Below are 22,857 nucleotides of genomic sequence, written 5' to 3'. Positions count from 1 at the left end.
TATATATATATATATATATATATATATATATATATATATATATATATATATGATACAGAAATAAACTGTGGCAAGATTAATGGTTTAGAATGCATAACATATTAAACGTTAAACTGAAACCGAGGCTTTATCATATGGCCACAGTTTTGTAATCATGGCAAATATAAACCGCGGTCTTAATCAAACTACCTAAACCGCGGCCTAAAAAAGCCACGGTTGTCAAAAAGGCGTGGTCTATACCAAAAAACCGTGGACTTTACTTTAGGCCACGGCCGTATACTCCACAGTTGGATTTCCGTGGCCAAACCGTGGCCTCAGCGTTACGCCACGGTTATTTTGCATATAGTCTCGGTTTCCTGGGCGTGGCAGGAGCACCTTTTTTCTGTAGTGTGAATTTGAACAGCGTTTCAGCAAGTTAATTGTTAGCAAAATCGTCAACCTTGCTTCACATCAGAACTTCATATTTATAGGCGTTTGAGAAGATGACCGTTGGGCGCATTTAATGCTTTGCGTATTCCGTACAGCATTGCATTTAATGTTTCACGCTTTTGTCAACTACCTCGAGCCTTGTTCACGCTGTGTCTACTGACGTTGCCTTTAATAGCTTTCAACGTTCCTTTTGTCAGTTAGCGTAGCCTGCCACTTGTACTTTCTTCTGATCTGATGTTTGAGAATACAACGTTTGAAAATCATCAGAGTCAAACAGCTTGGTGCAAAGCATCTTCTTGTCTTCTGACCTTGAAGTGCTTCTGAGTGTGATACCATCAGAACTTCAGTGCTACTGCTTCTGATCTCAAGTTCTTCTGATGCTTCCATAGACCCATGTTCTGATTCTGCCTTGACCATCTTCTGATGTCTTGCCAGACCATGTTCTGATGTTGCATGCTGAACCTTCTGAGACAAAGCTTCTGAGCGCTGATTTGTACATACTCTTTATATATTTCCTGAAATGGAAATTGCAATGTATTAGAGTACCACATTATCTCACACAAAATTCATATCCTTGTTATCATCAAAACTAAGAATATTGATCAGAACAAATCTTGTTCTAACAATCTCCCCCTTTTTGATGATGACAAAAACATATATAAATGATATGAATTTGCGATCAGAAAGAGCAGACGGCTAAAGACAAATTACACAGCTATAGCATAAGCATGTGAATATGTCTCCCCCTGAGATGAATAATCTCCCCCTGAAATAAATACTCGAAGAACTTTAATAATAAAAGACTTCCCTGATTATTTCGGTAGAGACGATCACATAAGCTTCTGTCTTCTGATAATTCATAACTTCTGACTTCTGCTTCCATTGGACAGCTTCAGAACTTGAATTTCTTTAGATCCCTAGAACACTCACAGCTTCTGATTCCTGCTTCCATTTAGGACAGCTTCAGAACTTGAATTTCTTTGATCTTCAGAACATTCACAGCTTCTGATTCCTGCTTCCATTTAGGACAACTTCAGAACTTGAATTTCTTTGATCTTCAGAACATTCACAGCTTCTGATTCATGCTTCCATTTAGGACAGCTTCAGAACTTGAGTTTTCTGGATCTTTAGAACATTCACAACTTCTGATTTCTGCTTCCCTCGGATAGCTTCAGAGCTTTGAATTTCTTCTTACATCACTTCATGCTAGATTGTATCAGAACATTGTTGAATGTACCAGAGCATCATCAGAGCATCTCTACATCCTGAAATGTTACAGAACAAAACTAAGCGACAAAAGTCAGCATGAATGAGTTAGAACATAAAATGTGTATCAGAACACAAAATATTTATCAGAGCCATATAAGCCATATAGAATATATCAGATCCAATAGACAATGTATCAGAGCAAATAGACAATGATTTGGATCATATTCTATTATCAGAATTTCTGATCATTCTTCCTTCTTGCTTTTGATTCTGAAGCTTCATAGCACTCAGCTTGCTTCAAGAATCCAAGAGCTTGATTCATTTTGTTGCTTCTTATGTTGATCTTGAATCTTTGATTCCTGCAACAACACAACTTAAAAACATAGAACTTTGCAAGTTCTGTTAGTAAATGTGGAGCCTTTTTACTCGGTAACTGATAATATTAATCAGATCATTTATCATATATTTTCTCCCCCTTTTTGTCATAACATCAAAAAGCATAAAAGATTCAGATGTAAAGCAAGAGACAAAAGGAAAGTAACATAAATAACTTTTCATTGATTTCAACAAGAAGGATTACAAAAGAGGAATGCAGGAAAACAGATGCAACAAGGAAAGAAAACTACAAAGACTTAAAGCCTAAGACTCTATCCTACGCAAAGACTGCGCAAACAACTCAAGAACCCTCTGGTCTTCAGTTTGTTCAGCCATGAAAGCTTGAAAACTCTTCATGCCTGTCCATACTAGAACCTCCACTGTAGGAGAGATCCAAGAGACCAAAGAGGAAGTGAGGGACAGTTCATAGACAGGGAGCTAATGTTGCAAACGGGCTCCAGTGACTCAAGAAGGTCTTCTTCCTTTAGATAAATGTTGATAACAGCATTGAAGAAGAGATCTGTCTTGAAAGAGACTTGGAGAGCCATCCCAAGATATGCTTCACATCCTGTAACTGATTAACCCTTCCATCCGTTCTCATTGAGTTGAAAGGATTCATGATGAACGCTAGGTTGAAGATGAATGAACTACGGTTTATGCCAAAGAAAAACTTTGTTGGACAAGAGAGAAAAAGAAAGAGAAAGAGAGCCAAGACTTATTGAAAAAAAATGCAACGAAATGAAGGAATAAATAGAGGGAAAAAGAAGAGGGAAACGTTCGAGGAATATAAAAAAGAAAAGAAGGACAATAAAAGAAATGATGAATGGCATTTAATGTAACATGACGTGAGGAGAGATAATAATGACAAAAGACGAGATTTGCACAGTTACCTAAGTAGACGTCCCCTCAACTGCACGCACGCTTGTCTAGAAATAGTGAACACGTGTTTACCATCTGGATAGCCAGTTACAGCTGTTTTGCTTTTAAAGAGATTCTGAATCAACTTAGACAATGAAACGTTAGTAATAACTGAATCACAATTTCTAATTGATTTCAATCAGAACTTCTTATATAAAAAAAATCCAATTTCATTTCAGAAGATACTCATACATAAGATCTTCTCATCTTCTCATTCTGGGAATAAATCCATACTGATATTCTTCAGAATGAACTTAAACCTATCTTCAGCAAGGGGTTTTGTAAAGATATCAGCCCATTGATGGTCTGTATCCACAAAGTTTAAAGATATAACACCCTTCCGAACATAGTCCCTTATGAAATGATGTTTAATCTCAATATGTTTAGCTTTTGAATGTAAAATAGGATTCTTAGATAAACATATAGCAAAGTATTATCACAGAAAATAGGAATGTTACTCTCATATATCTGATAATCTTCCAGCTGACTTCTCATCCAGAGCATTTGTGTGCTACAACCAGCAGCAGCAACATATCCTGCTTCTGTTGTTGAGAGGGCAATAGTAGCTTGCTTCTTGCTGTACCATGAGATCAGATGACTTCCAAGAAATTGACAACTTCCAGAAGTGCTCTTTCTTTCTATTCTATCTCCAGCATAGTCAGCATCACAGAATCCTACTAAGTTGTAGTCTTTAGATCTTCTGTAAACTAAACCAACATTAGTAGTACCTTTCAGATACCTTAGAATTCTTTTAACCGCTGTTAAATGAGATTCTCTGAGATCTGATTGGAATCGAGCACACAAACAAACACTAAAGAGAATGTCAGGTCTAGAAGCAGTTAGATATAGAAGAGATCCAATCATACCTCTGTACAACTTCTGATCTACCTTCTTACTTACCTCATCCTTACCCAGTACACATGTTGGATGCATAGGAGTTTTGGCTTCTTTGCTTTCAGAAAGATTAAACTTCTTCAGAAGTTCTTTCACATACTTCGTTTGATGAACATAGGTTCCATCGGAAGTTTGGTTGATTTTAATCCCAAGGAAATACTTGAGTTCTCCCATCATGCTCATTTCAAATTCAGCCTGCATAGACTCAGCAAACTCCTTTCCAAGTGTAGCATTAGATGTTCCAAAGATAATATCATCAACATATATTTGACAAATTAAAATATCCTTTTTAAATGTTTTACAAAAGAGAGTAGTGTCCACTTTTCCTCTAGTGAAATCATTTTCCAGAAGGAAAGAACTCAAACGTTCATACCAAGCTCTGGGAGCTTGTTTCAATCCGTATAATGATTTCTTTAATTTGAAAACATGATTTGGAGACATGGAGTCTTCAAAACCAGGAGGTTGGTGAACATAAACTTCTTCATCTATATAACCATTTAAGAAGGCACTCTTGACATCCATCTGATCAAGAGTGATGTTGTGTTGAGTGGCAAAAGAAATTAATAGACGAATAGATTCTAACCTGGCCACTGGTGCAAAGGTTTCTGTATAATCAATCCCTTCTTGCTGACTATAACCCTGAGCAACCAGTCTGGCTTTGTTTCTTACCACTTCACCTTTCTCACTTAGCTTGTTTCTGAAAACCCACTTAGTACCGATGATGTTAAATCCTTTTGGTCTAGGAACCAAGTCCCATACATCATTCCTTGTAAACTGATTTAGTTCTTCTTGCATGGAAATTATCCAGTCTGGATCTTCTAGAGCTTGATCAACAAAAGTTGGCTCGATCAAAGAAACAAGACCTAATTGACATTCTGCATTGTTCTTAAGGAATGCCCTTGTTCTGATGGGATCATCTTTCTTTCCAAGGATCACATCTTCTGAATGAGCTGAGGCAAGTCTAGGTGATCTTCTGATAGTTGGTTCTTCAGAAATCCTAAGATTCTCTAAAGATGCAGCAACTTGATCTTCTGATCCATTGCTTCTGAGACTGCCAGCTTCTGCAGCTTTGCTTCTTGATTCTTCAACTTCTGATATATCAATATCAAAATCTGCAAAATTCTCAAACTGCTTTGGTTTTTCAAGACCAAGCTTATCATCAAACCTGATATTGATTGATTCTTCTACAATCAATGTTTCAGTATTGTATACTCTGTAGCCTTTAGAGCGTTCAGAATATCCAAGAAGGAAACATTTTTGTGCTTTGGAATCAAACTTACCAAGATGATCTTTAGTATTCAGAATAAAACATACACATCCAAAAGGATGGAAATATGAAATGTTGGGCTTTCTGTTCTTCCACAATTCATAAGGAGTCTTATTTAGAATAGGTCTGATAGAGATTATATTCTGAATATAGCATGCAGTGTTAATTGCTTCTGCCCAGAAATGCTTAGCCATATTGGTTTCATTGATCATGGTTCTGGCCATTTCTTGTAGAGTCCTATTCTTTCGCTCTACAACTCCATTTTGCTGTGGAGTTCTGGGGCAAGAGAAATCATGGGCAATACCATTTTCTTTGAAGAACTCCTCAAAGAATCTGTTCTCAAATTCGCCACCATGATCACTTCTGACCTTTATGAATTTACACTCTTTCTCAGATTGAATCTGAGTGCAGAATTCAAAGAACATTGAATGAGACTCATCCTTGTGTTTCAAGAACTTTACCCACGTCCAGCGGCTATAATCATCAACAATGACTAATCCATATTTCTTCCCTCTGACAGATGCTGTTTTGACTGGGCCAAACAGATCAATGTGTAAGAGTTCTAACGGCCTTGAGGAAGAAACAACATTCTTAGACTTGAATGCAGGTCTGGAGAACTTGCCCTTCTGACATGCTTCACAAAGAGCATCTGATTTGAATTTCAGATTGGGGAGTCCTCTGACCAGATTTAGTTTGTTAATCTGAGAAATCTTTCTCAAACTAGCATGTCCTAATCTTCTGTGCCAGACCCATTTCTCTTCAGAAACAGACATAAGACAAGTCACCTTCTGATTCTTAAGATCCTGAAGATCTGTCTTATAAATGTTGTTCTTTCTCTTGCCTGTAAATAGGATTGAGCCATCCTTCTGACTTACAGCCTTGCAAGACTTTTGATTAAAGATTATGTCATAACCATTGTCACTTAATTGACTTATGGACAATAAGTTATGAGTTAATCCATCTACTAGAAGAACATTAGAAATAGAAGGAGAGTTACCAGACTTTATAGTTCCTGAGCCAATAATTTTGCCCTTCTGATCTCCTCCGAATTTCACTTCTCCAGCAGATTTAAGCACCAGGTCTTGGAACATAGACCTTCTTCCTGTCATGTGTCGCGAGCATCCAGAGTCCAGGTACCATGACATGTTGTGCTTTTCCTTCTTTGCAGCCAAGGATATCTGCAATAGGAATAATATTTTCCTTAGGTACCCACATTTTCTTGGGTCCTTTCTTGTTAGTTCTCCTCAAGTTCTGATTGAACTTGGGTTTAGCAAAATATTTAGCAGGAGGAACAGTATGATACTTCTTATTCTTAGTTCCATGATATTTCTTAGGTTGTGTCACATGCTTCTTGGTGTGTGTTATGTGAAAACTTTGTGCATGTGATGTGTGCTTAATATCATGGGAGTGGCCAAATTTAAATTGGTTATACAGAGGCTTGTATGATATTTTCATATCATCCACAGATTCAAGCTTGTGTGGGATTTCACCCTCATAACCAATGCCAACTCTCTTGTTCCCAGACACAGCATATATCATAGAAGCTAGCTGACTTCTGCCAATACTTCTAGATAAGAACTTCCTGAAACTTAAATCATATTCTTTCAGAATATGATTCAGACTGGGAGTGGATTTTTCTGAATCAGAAGGAGATCCAACATTATTGGATAATTTTAAAACTTTTTCTTTTAATTCAGAATTTTCCAACTCAAGCTTCTTAGTTTCAAATTCAAATTGCTTTTTCAGCTTTTTGTATTTGATACTAAGATGAGCTTTTAATTCAAGAAGCTCTGTTAGACTGGAAACTAACTCTTCTCTAGATAGTTCAGAAAATACCTCTTCAGAATCTGATTCTGATGTAGATTCTGATCCATCATCTTCTGTCGCCATCAGCGCAAAGTTTGCCTGCTCTCCTTCAGAGTCTGATCCTGATTCTGATTCAGAATCATCCCATGTTGCCATAAGACCTTTCTTCTTATGAAACTTCTTCTTGGGATTCTCCTTCTGAAGTTTCGGACACTCATTCTTGTAATGTCCAGGCTCATTGCACTCATAGCTGACAGCCTTCTTCTTGTCAGATCTTCTGTCACCAGAAGATTCTCCTCGTTCAAATTTCTTTGAACTTCTGAAGCCTCTGAACTTCCTTTGCTTGCTCTTCCAGAGTTGGTTTACCCTTCTGGAGATCATGGACAGTTCATCTTCTTCTTCAGATTCTGATTCTTCAGGATCTTCTTCTCTAGCCTGAAAAGCGTTAGTGCATTTTTTAACATTAGATTTTAAAGCAATAGACTTACCTTTCTTCTGAGGTTCATTAGCGTCAAGTTCAATCTCATGACTCCTCAGGGCACTGATCAGCTCTTCCAAAGAAACTTCATTCAGATTCTTCGCAATCTTGAATGCAGTCACCATTGGGCCCCATCTTCTGGGCAAACTTCTGATGATCTTCTTTACATGATCAGCCTTGGTGTAGCCTTTGTCTAGAACTCTCAATCCAGCAGTCAGAGTTTGAAATCTTGAAAACATCTTTTAAATGTCTTCATCATCCTCCATCTTGAAGGCTTCATACTTCTGGATTAGTGCAAGAGCTTTGGTCTCCTTGACTTGAGCATTTCCTTCACGAGTCCTCTTCAAGGACTCATATATGTCATGGGCCGTTTCCTTGTTAGATATCTTCTCATACTCAGCATGAGAGATAGCATTCAGCAAAACAGTCCTGCATTTGTGATGATTCTTGAAATCTTTCTTTTGATCATCATTCATTTCGCTTCTCGTGAGCCTTACACCAGTAGCTTTAACAGGATGTTTGTAACCATCCAACAGAAGATCCCATAGATCAGCATCCAGACCAAGAAAGTAACTTTCTAATTTATCTTTCCAATACTCAAAGTTTTCACCATCGAATATTGGTGGTCTGGTGTAACCATTGTTACCATTACCATTGTAGTATTGCTCAGCTGAGCCAGATGTAGATGTTTGAGTTTCACCAGCCATCTTTTACTGAAGCGTTTTTCTCTTCCTGAATCTTTTCTAAACACGGTTAAGTGCTTGCACCTTAGAACCGGCGCTCTGATGCCAATTGAAGGATAGAAAAACACTTAGAAAGGGGGGGTTTGAATAAGTGTAGTCTTAAAAACTTGAACGATAAAAATAAATTGCACAGTTATTTTTATCCTGGTTCGTTGTTAACTAAACTACTCCAGTCCACCCCCGCGGAGTGATTTACCTCGCCTGAGGATTTAATCCACTAATCGTAACAGATTACAATGGTTTTCCACTTAGCCCACGACTAAGTCTTCTAGAGTATCCTGATCACAACCTGATCACTCTAGGAACAAATGCTTAGACACAAGCTAAGACTTTCTTAGAGTATACTGACCACCACGTGATCACTCTAAATACAACTGCTTAGACACAAGCTAAGACTTCCTAGAGTATTCTGATCAACACTTGATCACTCTAGTTACTTACAAATTAATGTAATCAATTCTAAGAGTATTACAAATGCTTCTGAAAAGCTATAATCACAACAGTGATATTTCTCTTAAAGTTTAAGCTTAATCTCACTAATATATTACAACAGCAATGTAGTGAGCTTTGATGAAGATGAAGTTTCTGAGCTTTGAATTTGAACAGCGTTTTAGCAAGTTAATTGTTAGCAAAATCGTCAACCTTGCTTCACATCAGAACTTCATATTTATAGGCGTTTGAGAAGATGACCGTTGGGCGCATTTAATGCTTTGCGTATTCCGTACAGCATTGCATTTAATGTTTCACGCTTTTGTCAACTACCTCGAGCCTTGTTCACGCTGTGTCTACTGACGTTGCCTTTAATAGCTTTCAACGTTCCTTTTGTCAGTTAGCGTAGCCTGCCACTTGTACTTTCTTCTGATCTGATGTTTGAGAATACAACGTTTGAAAATCATCAGAGTCAAACAGCTTGGTGCAAAGCATCTTCTTGTCTTCTGACCTTGAAGTGCTTCTGAGCGTGATACCATCAGAACTTCAGTGCTACTGCTTCTGATCTCAAGTTCTTCTGATGCTTCCATAGACCCATGTTCTGATTCTGCCTTGACCATCTTCTGATGTCTTGCCAGACCATGTTCTGATGTTGCATGCTGAACCTTCTGAGACAAAGCTTCTGAGCGCTGATTTGTGCATACTCTTTATATATTTCCTGAAATGGAAATTGCAATGTATTAGAGTACCACATTATCTCACACAAAATTCATATCCTTGTTATCATCAAAACTAAGAATATTGATCAGAACAAATCTTGTTCTAACATACACATGTTGGAACACCGAGTTCCACATATGTCCCTTCTTCACCCAAACTAGCTTGAACAAATTCTATGTTGTTTTGCATAATGAAACCAATCCAAAAGGACTTCATGGATAATTAGGGATTTCTGACCCTTAGTCTAATTATATGAACTAGACAATTTATTCAACTTTGTAATGAACTAGGAATAGGAATTTAGAAGTTTTTGCTAATAAATTAATGCACTTAGGTAACCTAATTTAAACTTAAATTAGCCTAAGAAATTAGGGAATTATCGTATAAATTAGTAAGCTATACACTAAGGAATTTGGTGTAGTGGTTATGTTAATTTGCAGTGAGATAATAATATGATTGAAACTTAATATGTACACAATTCATCAACATGTAAAACCATGGCCAAAGGAATTTAATAAATAGTCATAATCGCCTTCACAATCTTGAATTACTTCTTTTTTAATTTCTCATTTATAACCTCTTTTGGAACGAAAAATCCTACTTTAAATTAAAATTTTCGCAATTAATTTTCTTGTTAAAATCTAATCCAAGTGGAGAAGAATCTTTTAATATTACTTCGACACTATCAGTACACTTGCTGTGAAATCATAAGTTTTTTACACCATTGCGGAGGATTATTGATTTCAACGAGGCAATTGTTGTACGACATTTAATAATTTTTATTTGTAGGCTTATTTGAATTTTCTTTGTTGCTAGTTATTAGTTGTTTATCTTTATTTATTTATTTATTTTTTTAGTTTTTAACTTTTAGTTGTAAATAGTTAGATTTTTTTTATATTTATTTTTTGTTTTTATTTTGTTAGTGATTATAGTCATTAATTTTTAATTTCTATCATAATTTTTTTAACATTTCTATTCTTATTATGTTTTTTTCTAGTTCAATACTATTGAGGTATTTTTCTTCTAATTGTAAATGCTAGGTAAAGAAAGACGTGTATAAGGGAGCTGACCCATAACTTGTTCTGTTAGCACGACTTGAAGCATTAGCAAAGCAATTGGCTGCCTATAATCAAGTTTAAGCAAATGTTAATCAGGGCAGGTCGTACGGTGTGATTTTTGTGGTGGAGGTCACGAACATGGTTATTGTGTACCATACATTCAAGAAGCACACTACACAAGACACTATCAAGAGCCAAACAATTACTTCAACACCTATAACCCATGGCACGATGATCATTCAAGTGTTAAATGGAGTCACAATCAAATTCAAAATTTTAACTTGGAAGATCCTCAAGATTCACTACCAAGGATGTCATCCCTTCTAGAAGAGACTTTGAACAAATTTAGATCAGCTCAATGCAATTAGGAAGCAAGGTACAAGAACATGAAAGATATCAGAGATAACATAAGAGCATCCTTGAAGAATATTGAAAGTTACATGGGGCATATATCTGAACCATTGGTAGCTAAATCAAGTGGAGAGTTTGATGTGAATATGTTGAACAATATTAAGGATGACGAAGTTGAGAAAGAAGTCGAAAATAAATGGGAAGTGGTTAATGAGAGAGGAGTTGAAAAAGAGAGAGAAGAAGAAAAATTCAAGCCACCAGATGAATTGACTGAATCAAAAATAGAAATATCTGAGGTGAAAAATAGATTTAGGAAAAGAAAAAACTTCAAAGGGAGAATGATCTTGTTGTGGTTGAAGTTTCAAATGTAAGAATATATTTAACATAAATATCCAACATGAACATCTTCAACAAAAACATATCCCCAAAAGCTATTTTCGCAACAAGGTAGATGGAAGTGAAGAAATCAATAAGGTATTGGAAGTTATTTATGCATTCTTCGCTATTATCAAATTGAAACAAGAAGGATGATGTGTTTTTTGTGTCATATATATCACCCTAACAAAGAAACAAACAGTCAAATTTAAGACCTTAAAGAAGCGCTTAATGAGAGCCAACTCATCATTTTAAGTTTCAAGTTTTAGGTTATTTCAGTTATTTCCCTTTATGAATATGATCTAAAGAAGGATACTAGATAGAACGTAAAAAAGCTCACCACTTTCTACTTTTCTTTGTTTGAAATTAATAATTTTATTTGCTGCTATTTTTCTTTCAGTTTTTAATTTTCTACCTAATTACCAGTGTCATCTGTAGCTAACCAACTAAAAGAGAAAACAAACTTTACAATCTTGTAATCTGTTACATCAAACTCTAATAAGTTACAAGAGGTTATTGTCTAAAATAATACACAAAACTAGAGGATGATAATCGATTACACTAAACCTGTAACTGCTTACATGATACCTCAATTTGATCTTTTGTTGTTGAAAGAGAGTGGTGGCCGATTACTCTGCTAGAAGGGGTGGTAACCAGTTATATATTACTCGAAAGAGGAGGTAACCAATTACACTCCTAATCCTAATGTAACCAGTTACACCAACTTAAATTATTCTATTTTCAAAACAATTGAGTCAGGTTATGAATCCAATTTTACTACAATGTACAATATAAAGTTTACTTATGCTTATACTTTGTTACTGAGCCAGGGAGTATATAATATAATTTTCAAATCTTTTCCTTTGGATTTATGTACTCATAAACACACTTATAATGATATATATAAAGATAATAATAGTATTATAAAAGTAACATCCTTGCTATTTTATTATATATAATGGACATGCACATTTATTACTCTCCTCTAATAATAAATCAATAATTTTTCATGTCATCTAAATAATTTTAAAATAAAAAATAATTTAATATAATATACAATATTTATTGGTTGGGAGTAGAAAATTGTTTTACATATCAGTGTATATCTTATTTTCTCATATATACATACACTATTTTTGGAGCAAAGTGAGTAATACATTTCATTTAACTCTATTTTACTTTAAACCATAAGTCCAATTATACCCTTAATGTTTCTTAACATTAGTAGATACATACTCATTCCTACTATAATTGTACCATCACTTTCCCTTAGAGAGAACTATCCCCCAAACAGAAACATTACCCTAACAAACAACTCTCAATTAATACCCCTAAACACTCGACAATTTCTACTTAATCACATCATACAACATTGCCCATTTTACTCCTAGTATCTACATATCTACTCCATCTCGAACCACATACTATAAAGTCCTTAGTCCTTATTGTTTTAAACTAAGAAATCCTTTTGAAAGCAACACAACACACTTTTGACATAATTGACCCAACCATACACCTCAAACCTTTGGCTACATCCCTCATCAAGATAATGATATAAAATTAAAAACCTCATAGAGAATTTCATAATTAAATTTCGAAAGCAATAAATCCACATGTCTAGTATCTATACCAAATTTAATTCCAGTTTTTCCAACAGTATCACTTTTGTTTGATTTGTTTACTCCATAGTGTGTGTGGTCCCCATATGAAATTGACACCATTGGATTGGATCTCACCGGTTTCAGTGTCGAAAAATATCATTAAATACAAGTCACTCCATTCTCCACCTGGCCCCATCACCATGCAAATTTGAATCGTATGATTATTTAATGGGTCCCACTAGTACAAATCAACGGCTCTGATCTTTTTGACCCTACTTCTACTCATGACTTCTGATTCTTTTCCTTTAACGCTTCTATTCTATTGCAAGTCAATATTAATTTCTCTCCCTCGAGCTTCCAAGGTGAAACTTTCCCAATAAATAAACCACTCTCAATAAAGCGCGTGCTTTACACCCTAACGCATTTTATTCATTTATATTTTGAATCAAACTAGTGATACACGTGCGGTCGCACGAATATTGGTATGGTACGTACAATTTTGTTTTCAAAATATAAATGAGAAAAAATTTTATTTTATGAAAGTAGTTTATTATTAAAAAAAAACATATTTTTAAATTAAAAACAAAATTATTTTATAACAATAATATATATTTTAATTTTTTAAATATTATATTAAAAAATATTGTATTTTAAATTGTAACTAATTTCAAAATATTAGTAACATAAATAATTAAAAAAATAATTAAAAAATGATATATTTTTCACGTGTCTGGATTCATATATTATTTTAAATATTTTTATTTTTACTTTTTTAAATGTATAAATAATGTAATAACTCACAAATTCGCACAAATTCTGATTCTGGACTCTGTATAAATATTTTTACTTTTACTTTTATTCATACAATCATTTAGTTTTATAAATATCATGTAATAACATAGTATTTGAAAATATTATTTTAATTATATACATAAATATTAGTAACATAAATAAATACATTTTGGTTGTGTTCGGATTCATACATTATTTAAAATATATTTACTTTTAATTTCTTTAATTGTACAAAAATATATGGGTTCGCATAGATTCTAGTGTGGATAAGGGTGACAAAACGGGTTGTGGTCCACCGGGCCGACTCGCATACCCGTAAAAAGTGGCGGATTGGATTGGAATTTTGGGCCTGCCGCACCACCCACCAATACCCGTCCCCGCCAAAGCCCGCAGTCCGTTCATGCCTCCCAATCAAAGCCCGCGCCTTCCAAAACCCGCATAGCCTATCTGTTCAGCCCATCCCTCCTTAAGTCTGTATTTTTTTTAGTTAATTCTAGCAATAACAACTCATGATCGTTTTATTTTATACATTTGTTTGTGAATATATGCAATATTTTTAAGTAAAATTTATTAAAAAGATGCTTTATAAAAAATTGTTCTAAAAAATAAGTGAAAAATCTAATTGAAATGTAAAAAAAGTCAATTAATCTATTAAAAAAACTGAAGAAAAAAATAAGTAAAAAATAGGCGGGCAAGTCTGCCGTCCGCCACCTTGGAGTGTCGGCCTAGATTTTCATGCCCCTTCCCACTTGGCAGGCTTACTCGCCTCGCTCTTTTTTTTTACGGGCATAAGATGGGATGACCTGCCCGCTTTGCCACCCATAAGTATGAATACTCGTGCGTTCGTACGGATACTAGTGCGTTACATATTTTCAAAAATAAAAATTATTTGATTCAATAATATTATTTTTGCCTATATAAAAATTATTTTAGATTTGCTATTATTTACAAAAATAAATGAATAAATAGTAAACTTGTTTCAGTTTTTTATCACTTTTTTTATCAATAACTTCATTTTTCCCGTTGCATAAAATGTTCATATCAAGAGAAAATAAAAATTATTAAAATTTTAAACAAATATAATTTTCAAGTTTGATTCAATAATTATATATTAGTTTTATTTTTGTGATCATAAAATAACTAAAATCATACAATTTTGATACTATTTAATTCATACATTTCTTATGTATTTATTCTATATCAAAATACTATACTTTATAATCTTACCAATTTTTATTTATAATAAATTGTCTTTCGTAATTTTAATTTTTTAATTTTTAATGCATTTCACCCGTATTATTTTATGCCTCATTCTATTATTATTTTTATTAAAGTTTATTTAATTTATTTATATTGTATTATCATTTTGTACCAATTTTGTATTATAATTATTGATTTAATTATATAAATTTCAATTAATAACTTACTATATATATTATAACGCAAATACAATTAAATGAATATAATTTTTTTTCATTTTCGTTCATCATAAATAAAATTTAATAAAATTTATTTTATCTTAATATGTATCAGTATTTATAATTTTAGATGATATATTAGATTTTAAAATAGAAAAGAAATATTATAGAATTATAATAAATAGTTTAATAACAAAATATAGATGGTAAACGTGAAAATAAGATAATCTTTAAAATATGATATGAAAATGATAAATTTGATGTGTAACACACATTTAATTTAGATAAATTTATTTGTTTTGAAACTGTTATTGTTTTTTATTTTTAAAAATCTTAAGGTTATACAAATCACATAATTTATAAAAAATATTATTTTGAATTATAATTTATTAATTTAAATTTAATTTTTTTATATAGAATAGATTAAAAATAAAATATTTGAATAGAAAAATAAATTATTTATTTTTAAACAAAAAATTTTCTGCAGATTTTGATAAATTAATATTGCACTTAAATGATTAAAATAAAAAAATAAAAAAATATAGAATCAATTCTACTTGAAATATCAAATTAAGTATGGCATATTATACATTTTAAGCCTTTTTTTTTTTATAAACTTTTTGGAATATCAAGCGATCACTCATTCACTAAAATCAACTAAAATCATATAATAGACAATAAATTAAAAAAATATAATAAAATTCAAGTTAAATAATAAATAATTAATTACTATAATAAAAACTATATTAATATAGTTATTAATAATTATTATAAACATTTAGTTCAATTTTTTTTATTAAAATTAACTCAACTATTTAAAGAAGAAGCAAAATTTAGTCTTCCCAATAAATTTTGAATAAAGTAATAGTACTTTTGTAAAAAAAATCATAATTTTCTAAAAAATGTATACAAAATTGAAATCGTTCGGTTTACTAACATATACTAGACGAACAACAAATATGAAACATAAATACCTTTAAAAAAAAGTGCTGTGTTAAATTTATCAAAAAAGACATTTTAAAAAGTTTATTAATTTATTATTTTCTTATATATATTTTTTTAGAAAATTAAATGGATCCTTGCTCATATCATATATGATATGATATAATATAATATAATATAATATAATATAATATGATATGATAGATAGTTGAATGGATTCAATTGATTTAACTAAATAAATGGATTCTGTAAAAAAAAAAATACTAAATAAATGGATTCAATTTCTTTTCATTCACTAAAGAGAGCGTGAGGTAGAGTAGTTGAAAGAATTAAAAAGGTTTGACTTATTGTAAAGCCAATGGTGTGGAAAACCCAATGTATAAAAACACCAATCAGAAGTTGCCACGTGTATTGAAACAGCCAACGTAATAAAGTGGTGTTGATCGGTTTTCTGTCTACCTACATTTACCACTCAAAGTAAAATATTAAATTCACCTATTTATTACTGCAATATATTAAATTTAATTACTCATATATTAACATCGTTAAAACGTGATTTTTTTATACTTAAAGAACAAATTTACCGTATGGAATTTGTAATAAAACCATTTGATTATATGAGAGAGTAACATAAATTCTAGGTAAGGTAAAAAAACAAACGTAAGAAAAGGGACCATTTCATCAAACTGTGTCTCACTGTTTGTGTGTGAAACAAACATCTTCAAAAAGCAATTCCTTCCCTTCATTTTCAAAACCACTTTCAGAACCTCTTCATGGTCCTTCTGGTATAGTAAACCCTCATATACTACTCTCTTACCTTTTATTTTTTCTTTCACTTTCATTTTGTTTTTTTCTTTCACGTTAAAAAACTATGGAAGATTCTTCTATAGAACTTGTTTGTTCCTTTGTGTTTGTGTCTGAGAATCTTTGTTTTTTACTATGATACAATAGAATGTTTTTTTAGTTGTTGTTGTTTGGGTTCTGATACAGGAAAGTTTTTATTTTTTGATGTTAACATCAGGTTTGGTTCAACTGAAGTAAAAAAACAGTGGTTAAGAAAAATGTATGGTGATTGTCAAGTTATGTCAACAATGGGAGGAGGAAATGTAGTAACAAACTCAGAATCTCTCTTCTCTTCTCCGATCCACAACCCTAACTTCAACTTCATGCCAACCATGCCTTTTCAGCCTTTTTCTTCCTCCATGGTAAGTAAACCTTTCCAATTCTTTTCTTTGTGTGCGCGCGGCGTGTGTGACATAGTTGTTTTGTTGGTTTTGTTTTCATTTTTGTGTGGATATGTTTGAACAGAAAGAAGAAGATGGAATGTTGAGAGGGAAGGAAGAGATAATGGATCAAAGTGGTTCAGGTAGCGAACAAGTTGAAGACAAATCAGGAAATGAACAAGAGATCAATAATGAAGAACAACAAAAACAAGCTGCTAAGAAGAAACGTTATCATAGACATACTGTTCGTCAGATCCAAGAAATGGAAGCGTATAATATAACAACAATCTCTCTATCTTTATATATTTATTTTAGATCTTTCTTTTTCTCCATTATTTCAACTCTCACACACAATATCATAGAAAAACCATAACCTAATATGGTTATTTCACATAATATTAACTGTGTTTTTGTTTTAAAACCCTAGACAAGAGTTTAAGGTTGTTTTTTTGCATGTAAAATGTAATGATTATGTTTGCAGTTTGTTCAAGGAATGTCCACACCCAGATGATAAACAAAGAATGAAACTAAGCCATGATTTAGGCCTCAAACCACGCCAGGTTAAGTTCTGGTTTCAGAATCGTCGAACTCAGATGAAGGTAAACAAGAGTTTAAACTTTCATTGTACTACAAATAGAGCTTTCCATTAACAACGTTTGTTCTTCTTTTCCTTCTTCTAACCTTTGACGAAATGAATGAAACAAACTTAAATAAAAAAATACACACCCTAAACTAGTACACTAGTATTGAATTTAACTCATCACGTTTCCCAATGAAAACGCGTTTTCTTTCAGTTTTTGCATTAAAATTCTCGAGTCATGAACAAGAAAAAGAAAAGAGAAGAGTTTTTTGATAGAGTAAATGGTGTTATTGGTGTTGTCCATTATACAGTCTGTATTCCATTAATGTAATGCATTAAACTTCACCTGTCACATGTGGTCTCCAAAGACTAGTCATATTTATTGCTATATATCATCATTACTAGGGTTACATAAGAGGTCTTGGTTTCTTCATTAACTTTTCAAAACAATTTATTTATTGTTATTCTTTGAAAGGATAACGTATCATTATCATAATTACAATTAATTATAGGCACAACAAGATCGTTCCGATAATGTGATACTTAGAGCAGAAAATGAAGGCTTAAAGAATGAGAACTATCGGTTACAAGCTGCTCTACGTAATATTGTCTGTCCTAATTGTGGTGGGCCATGTATTATGGGCCCTGATTTGGGCCTTGATGATCATCAACTTCGAATTGAAAATGCACGTTTAAGAGAAGAGGTATATACTTTTTGTTTAATTTCTTACTATAAAGTATAAACCTTATTCATAAGATTGCATGATTTGATTTTTGGGATGTGAAAATTTTGCAGCTAGAACGTGTGTGTTGTATAACATCAAGATACACTGGTCGTTCGCTCCAAACAATGGCACCACCTCCATCTCTAATGCCACCATCACTAGATTTGGACATGAACATATACCCAACAAGACATTTTGTTGATCATATTTCACCATGCACAGAAATGATTCCAGTCCCTATGTTACCAACTGAATCATCACATTTTCAAGAGGGTGGTCTTTTACTAATGGAAGATGAGAAATCACTGGCTATGGAACTTGCGGCTTCTTCGATGGCTGAGCTTGTTAAGATGTGTCGGATGAATGAACCGCTTTGGATTCGGAACGGTGAGAATGAAAGGGAAGTTCTTAATTTTGATGAGCATGCTAGGCTTTTTCAATGGCCTTTGAATCTTAAGCAGAGAAGTGAGTTGAGGTCTGAAGCTACACGTGATAATGCTGTTGTTATTATGAATAGTGTCACTCTTGTTGATGCTTTTCTTGATGCTGTAAGTTTTTTTTTTTTGTTTAACTTCTCTATTCATTATATTTCAATTTGATTCTTATGAATTTTGTGTTGTTTTTATTTCTTTATTTTAGCAAAAATGGATGGATTTGTTTCCAACAATAGTTGCTAGAGCAAGAACTGTCCAAATTATAGCTTCTGGTGCTTCTGGTCATACAAGTGGGACTCTTCAGCTGGTACGTCGTGTCGTGTCTGCGTTCGTGTTTCATAACGATCTCCTTTTTCGATGCGTTTTCATATTATATATTTAGAAAAAAAAATACTATTTGAATAATGAATGAATGAACACTAATATATAGCATATATTTTTAACAGATGCATGCAGAATTTCAAGTTCTTTCTCCATTGGTGTCCACTAGAGAGACTCATTTTCTTCGATACTGTCAGCAAAATGCCGAGGAAGGAACTTGGGCCATTGTTGATTTTCCTGTTGACAGCTTCCACCAAAACTTTCATCATTCATATCCCAAATACTGCAGAAGGTCCTCTGGCTGTGTGATTCAAGATATGCCAAATGGCTATTCAAGGGTAAGATAATTAACTAGTCCTATTTTTTAATACATTATTGTTACAATAATTAATCATTTTGTTTGATCATATGTTAATTTAAATTATGTATATGCAGGTAACATGGGTTGAGCATGCAAAAGTTATAGAGAAACCTGTGCATCAAATATTCAGCAACTATGTCTATAGTGGAATGGCATTTGGTGCACAACGTTGGTTAGGAGTTTTGCAGAGACAATGTGAAAGGGTTGCGAGTCAAATGGCTAGAAACATATCTGATCTTGGAGGTTTCATTTAGAAAAATTACTTTTAAGCGTAGAATCCGGTGACTAAACCGATTTTATATTTGAGATTTTGTTTTTGGATTGCAGTGATACCTTCTCCTGAGGCGCGAAAGAACTTGATGAAACTAGCTAACAGGATGATAAAAACTTTTAGTCTTAACATGACTACTTGTGGTGGTCAATCATGGACTGCTATATCAGATTCACCAGAAGACACTGTTAGAATCACAACTAGGAAAATCACTGAGCCTGGCCAACCTAATGGCGTGATACTCGCGGCTGTTTCAACCACTTGGCTTCCTTATTCTCATACCAAGGTCTTCGATCTTCTCCGAGACGAACGCCACAGATCTCAGGTACCGCAAAATGTGCATCACCACGCCATCCTTAATATTGCAGAAATCGCAGTAAAATGCTCGAATAATTCAAACTCTTGATTATGATTTTTGTGTGCAGATGGATGCTCTTTCTAATGGGAACTCATTGAATGAAGTGGCTCATATTGCAAATGGTTCACATCCTGGCAACTGCATTTCGCTTCTTCGCATAAATGTAACATAACATTTTCTAAATGAACTGGTTTCACTCTTATCGAATTGAGCAAGTTTTGATTTGAGGTAAAGAAATCATGTATGATTTTGTTACACATGCAGGTAGCAAGTAACTCATCACAGAATGTAGAGCTAATGCTGCAAGAAAGTTGCACAGATCAATCAGGAAGCTTACTAGTCTACACGACAATTGATGTCGATTCAATCCAGCTAGCCATGAGTGGTGAAGACCCTTCGTGCATTGCACTTCTTCCACAAGGGTTCATGATAGTGCCAATGGTTTCATCAAATACTGACACTTCAAGCCTTGGTGGAAACTCATCTGATCAAGGAACACCATCATCAACTACTACTACTAATGCTGCTGCTGCTGCCGCGGCTGCTAACTCGGGCTGTCTTCTTATCATGGGAATGCAAGTTCTAGCAAGCACAATTCCTTCTGCAAAGCTTAACCTTTCAAGTGTCACAGCAATCAATAACCACCTCTGCAACACCCTGCATCAAATTGAAAGTGCTCTTTGTAGCACCACTAACAATTACCTTGTTGGGTCTTCCAATGAACCAACCACTAGTGCACCTCCCAAGTAGTGTGAACAACTAGTCTACCAAGTCATTTAAATTATTCCTTCCACCCATTTGGATTATGGATTTGTAGCAAGAGCATTGTACGAAAAAGTTGAATTAGCAACGGAAATTATTGACGAAAGAATATGAAATCCGTTTCTTTGTCACGTAGTCTAACGACAAGTGAACTAGAGACGGATTTTAGTAGTTTCTGTCTCAAATTTCCATTGCTAATTTAATCTTTTTTTAACTATGAGAACATGAATTTAGGGAGTTTGATTAGTATAGTTAGGGAAGGAGCTAGGTAGGGTATGAGTGTGTTTAAATAAAGATGTTGAAGGTGTAGTAGAACTAATTAATGTGTGTTTTGTATGGGAGTGAGAGTGTGGTAATTAACATTGAGAAATGGTATTGATGTGTAATTTGAGGAGGGTAGAGGGACCGAGGGAGTCAAGAGCGCACCAGATAATACCTTTGGTTTTCTAGCAAGACCATCATTGTTATAACGATGATGGTCTCAAGCTAGTTATAGGTGGTGTGGTTCGGGTATTGACTCCTGCTTCTATGTTAGCCTCTACTATTCATTTCAATGTTTATGATCTTTCAACTTAATTTAAACTTTCTTTTGTGTTTTGTCTAGTTTCATGTCTTTTATTTCTTGCGCTGATACAACTCTTTTAATTTATTCTCTATCGTCAACGTCTGAGCATCAGTTTCAAAATTCCTTGAACCTCAAGACAGCACAAGTGTCTTTTATATTTTAAACTCAATCAATCACCTCAAATTAATAACCAAAACAACATACTTGCAAAGAGCTACATAAGTATGGCCAAGAAATGTTATGCAGAATTGTAAACACCATGACAGCTGCCAGCCACCACTGTTACTGTCAAGACTACAGCTGTTTTGGTTAGCACATCATTGTTTATACTACGGTTTTTAATTACTCATAGTTCAGTCTCACCATACACCACTTCTAATTTGCCATTTTTAACCTGTTCTCTAAAAAAAGTGAAATATGGTCTCACACGTTTTCTTCTCCCATGTGAGATTGGATTTTTAGTTAAATTTATAGTTAGCTGGTTTGTTGTCAACCATCCTCTTAATTGCTTTCCAACTGCAATCTTCATTTGCATCAGCACTGAATCAAGCCAAACAACTTGATAAACATCATATGATCCTTGTAAAGACAAATATACTGAATGCTTAATTTATTTGGTATGACAAGATTTATATATAAACAACATATATGATCCTATTCTGAATGCTTAATTTATTTGATATCACAAGATTTACATTTAAACTAACAATAAGCATGAATCAGTTCAAGACTATACAAGAGCTTATCCATTTGAAAGAAATTAGGAAACGAGAATCAACACTAGTAATTACAATGAATGGAAATAATTACAATGAATGAGTAAATAAATTAAATTCACTACTACAAAAAGCACTTTTAACTTTCGGACGCGAAATGTATTTTACCTCGGTTAAAGAATCAAGATAACGAAGGACGTCATGAAAAGTAACGACTTAACACTTCAGTTTTTATTATACTGAGGGGTAAATTTAATTGCGCATGGGAACTCCATCATGTGCACTTTTATTACTTACAAAACAAGTGTCTCATACATTTCGGATAATCAATAAAACCGAAGGATAAAATAGATTTTCTTTAAAAAAAAACTCGTTACATTGTTTACACAGAATAAATTAATTTATTTACAAACTAAAATATTTACCCAGAATATTAGATTGTTTAAACAAAATATTAAAATAAAAATTAATCTGTCAATGAAGATCATATGTTGAATCTTCAATTCTTCGATATTTTTGGGATGATCAAATATTGTGTGTCATTATATTCTCAATTGTCTTTTATATATTTGTTTATGATATAAATAAAAAGAGGGTTAGATAAAAAAAAGTTTAGATTAATAAAAGATTTCAGCTCAAATAAATATTTAAAATGATGTTTCAAATACTCTTGCAAACTTTAATGATGTTTCAAGCGCTCCAAGATGTTTCATTTGTCAATGGAATTTATTAGCAG

General features: G+C 33.3%; 1 protein-coding gene across 1 annotated transcript; it reads left to right on the top strand.

The window, feature by feature from the left end:
* Positions 1-16,459: 16,459 nt before the first annotated feature.
* On the top strand, positions 16,460-21,430 carry LOC131651800 (homeobox-leucine zipper protein ROC3-like). The gene is made up of 12 exons (XM_058921503.1): positions 16,460-16,590; positions 16,827-17,010; positions 17,114-17,298; positions 17,510-17,627; positions 18,121-18,312; positions 18,405-18,881; positions 18,973-19,074; positions 19,214-19,426; positions 19,524-19,692; positions 19,777-20,045; positions 20,146-20,241; positions 20,343-21,430. The coding sequence occupies exons 2-12, from the start codon at positions 16,867-16,869 to the stop codon at positions 20,826-20,828; spliced, it is 2,451 nt and encodes an 816-aa protein (XP_058777486.1). The 5' UTR covers positions 16,460-16,590; positions 16,827-16,866; the 3' UTR covers positions 20,829-21,430.
* The last annotated feature ends 1,427 nt before the right edge of the window (positions 21,431-22,857 follow it).

Source organism: Vicia villosa, linkage group LG2, assembly GCF_029867415.1.
Source record: "Vicia villosa cultivar HV-30 ecotype Madison, WI linkage group LG2, Vvil1.0, whole genome shotgun sequence".
In the NCBI taxonomy this organism is placed as follows: Eukaryota; Viridiplantae; Streptophyta; class Magnoliopsida; order Fabales; family Fabaceae; genus Vicia; species Vicia villosa.
Note: the sequence above shows the minus strand (reverse complement) of the source record. Positions and strands in the feature narration are given on the sequence as shown.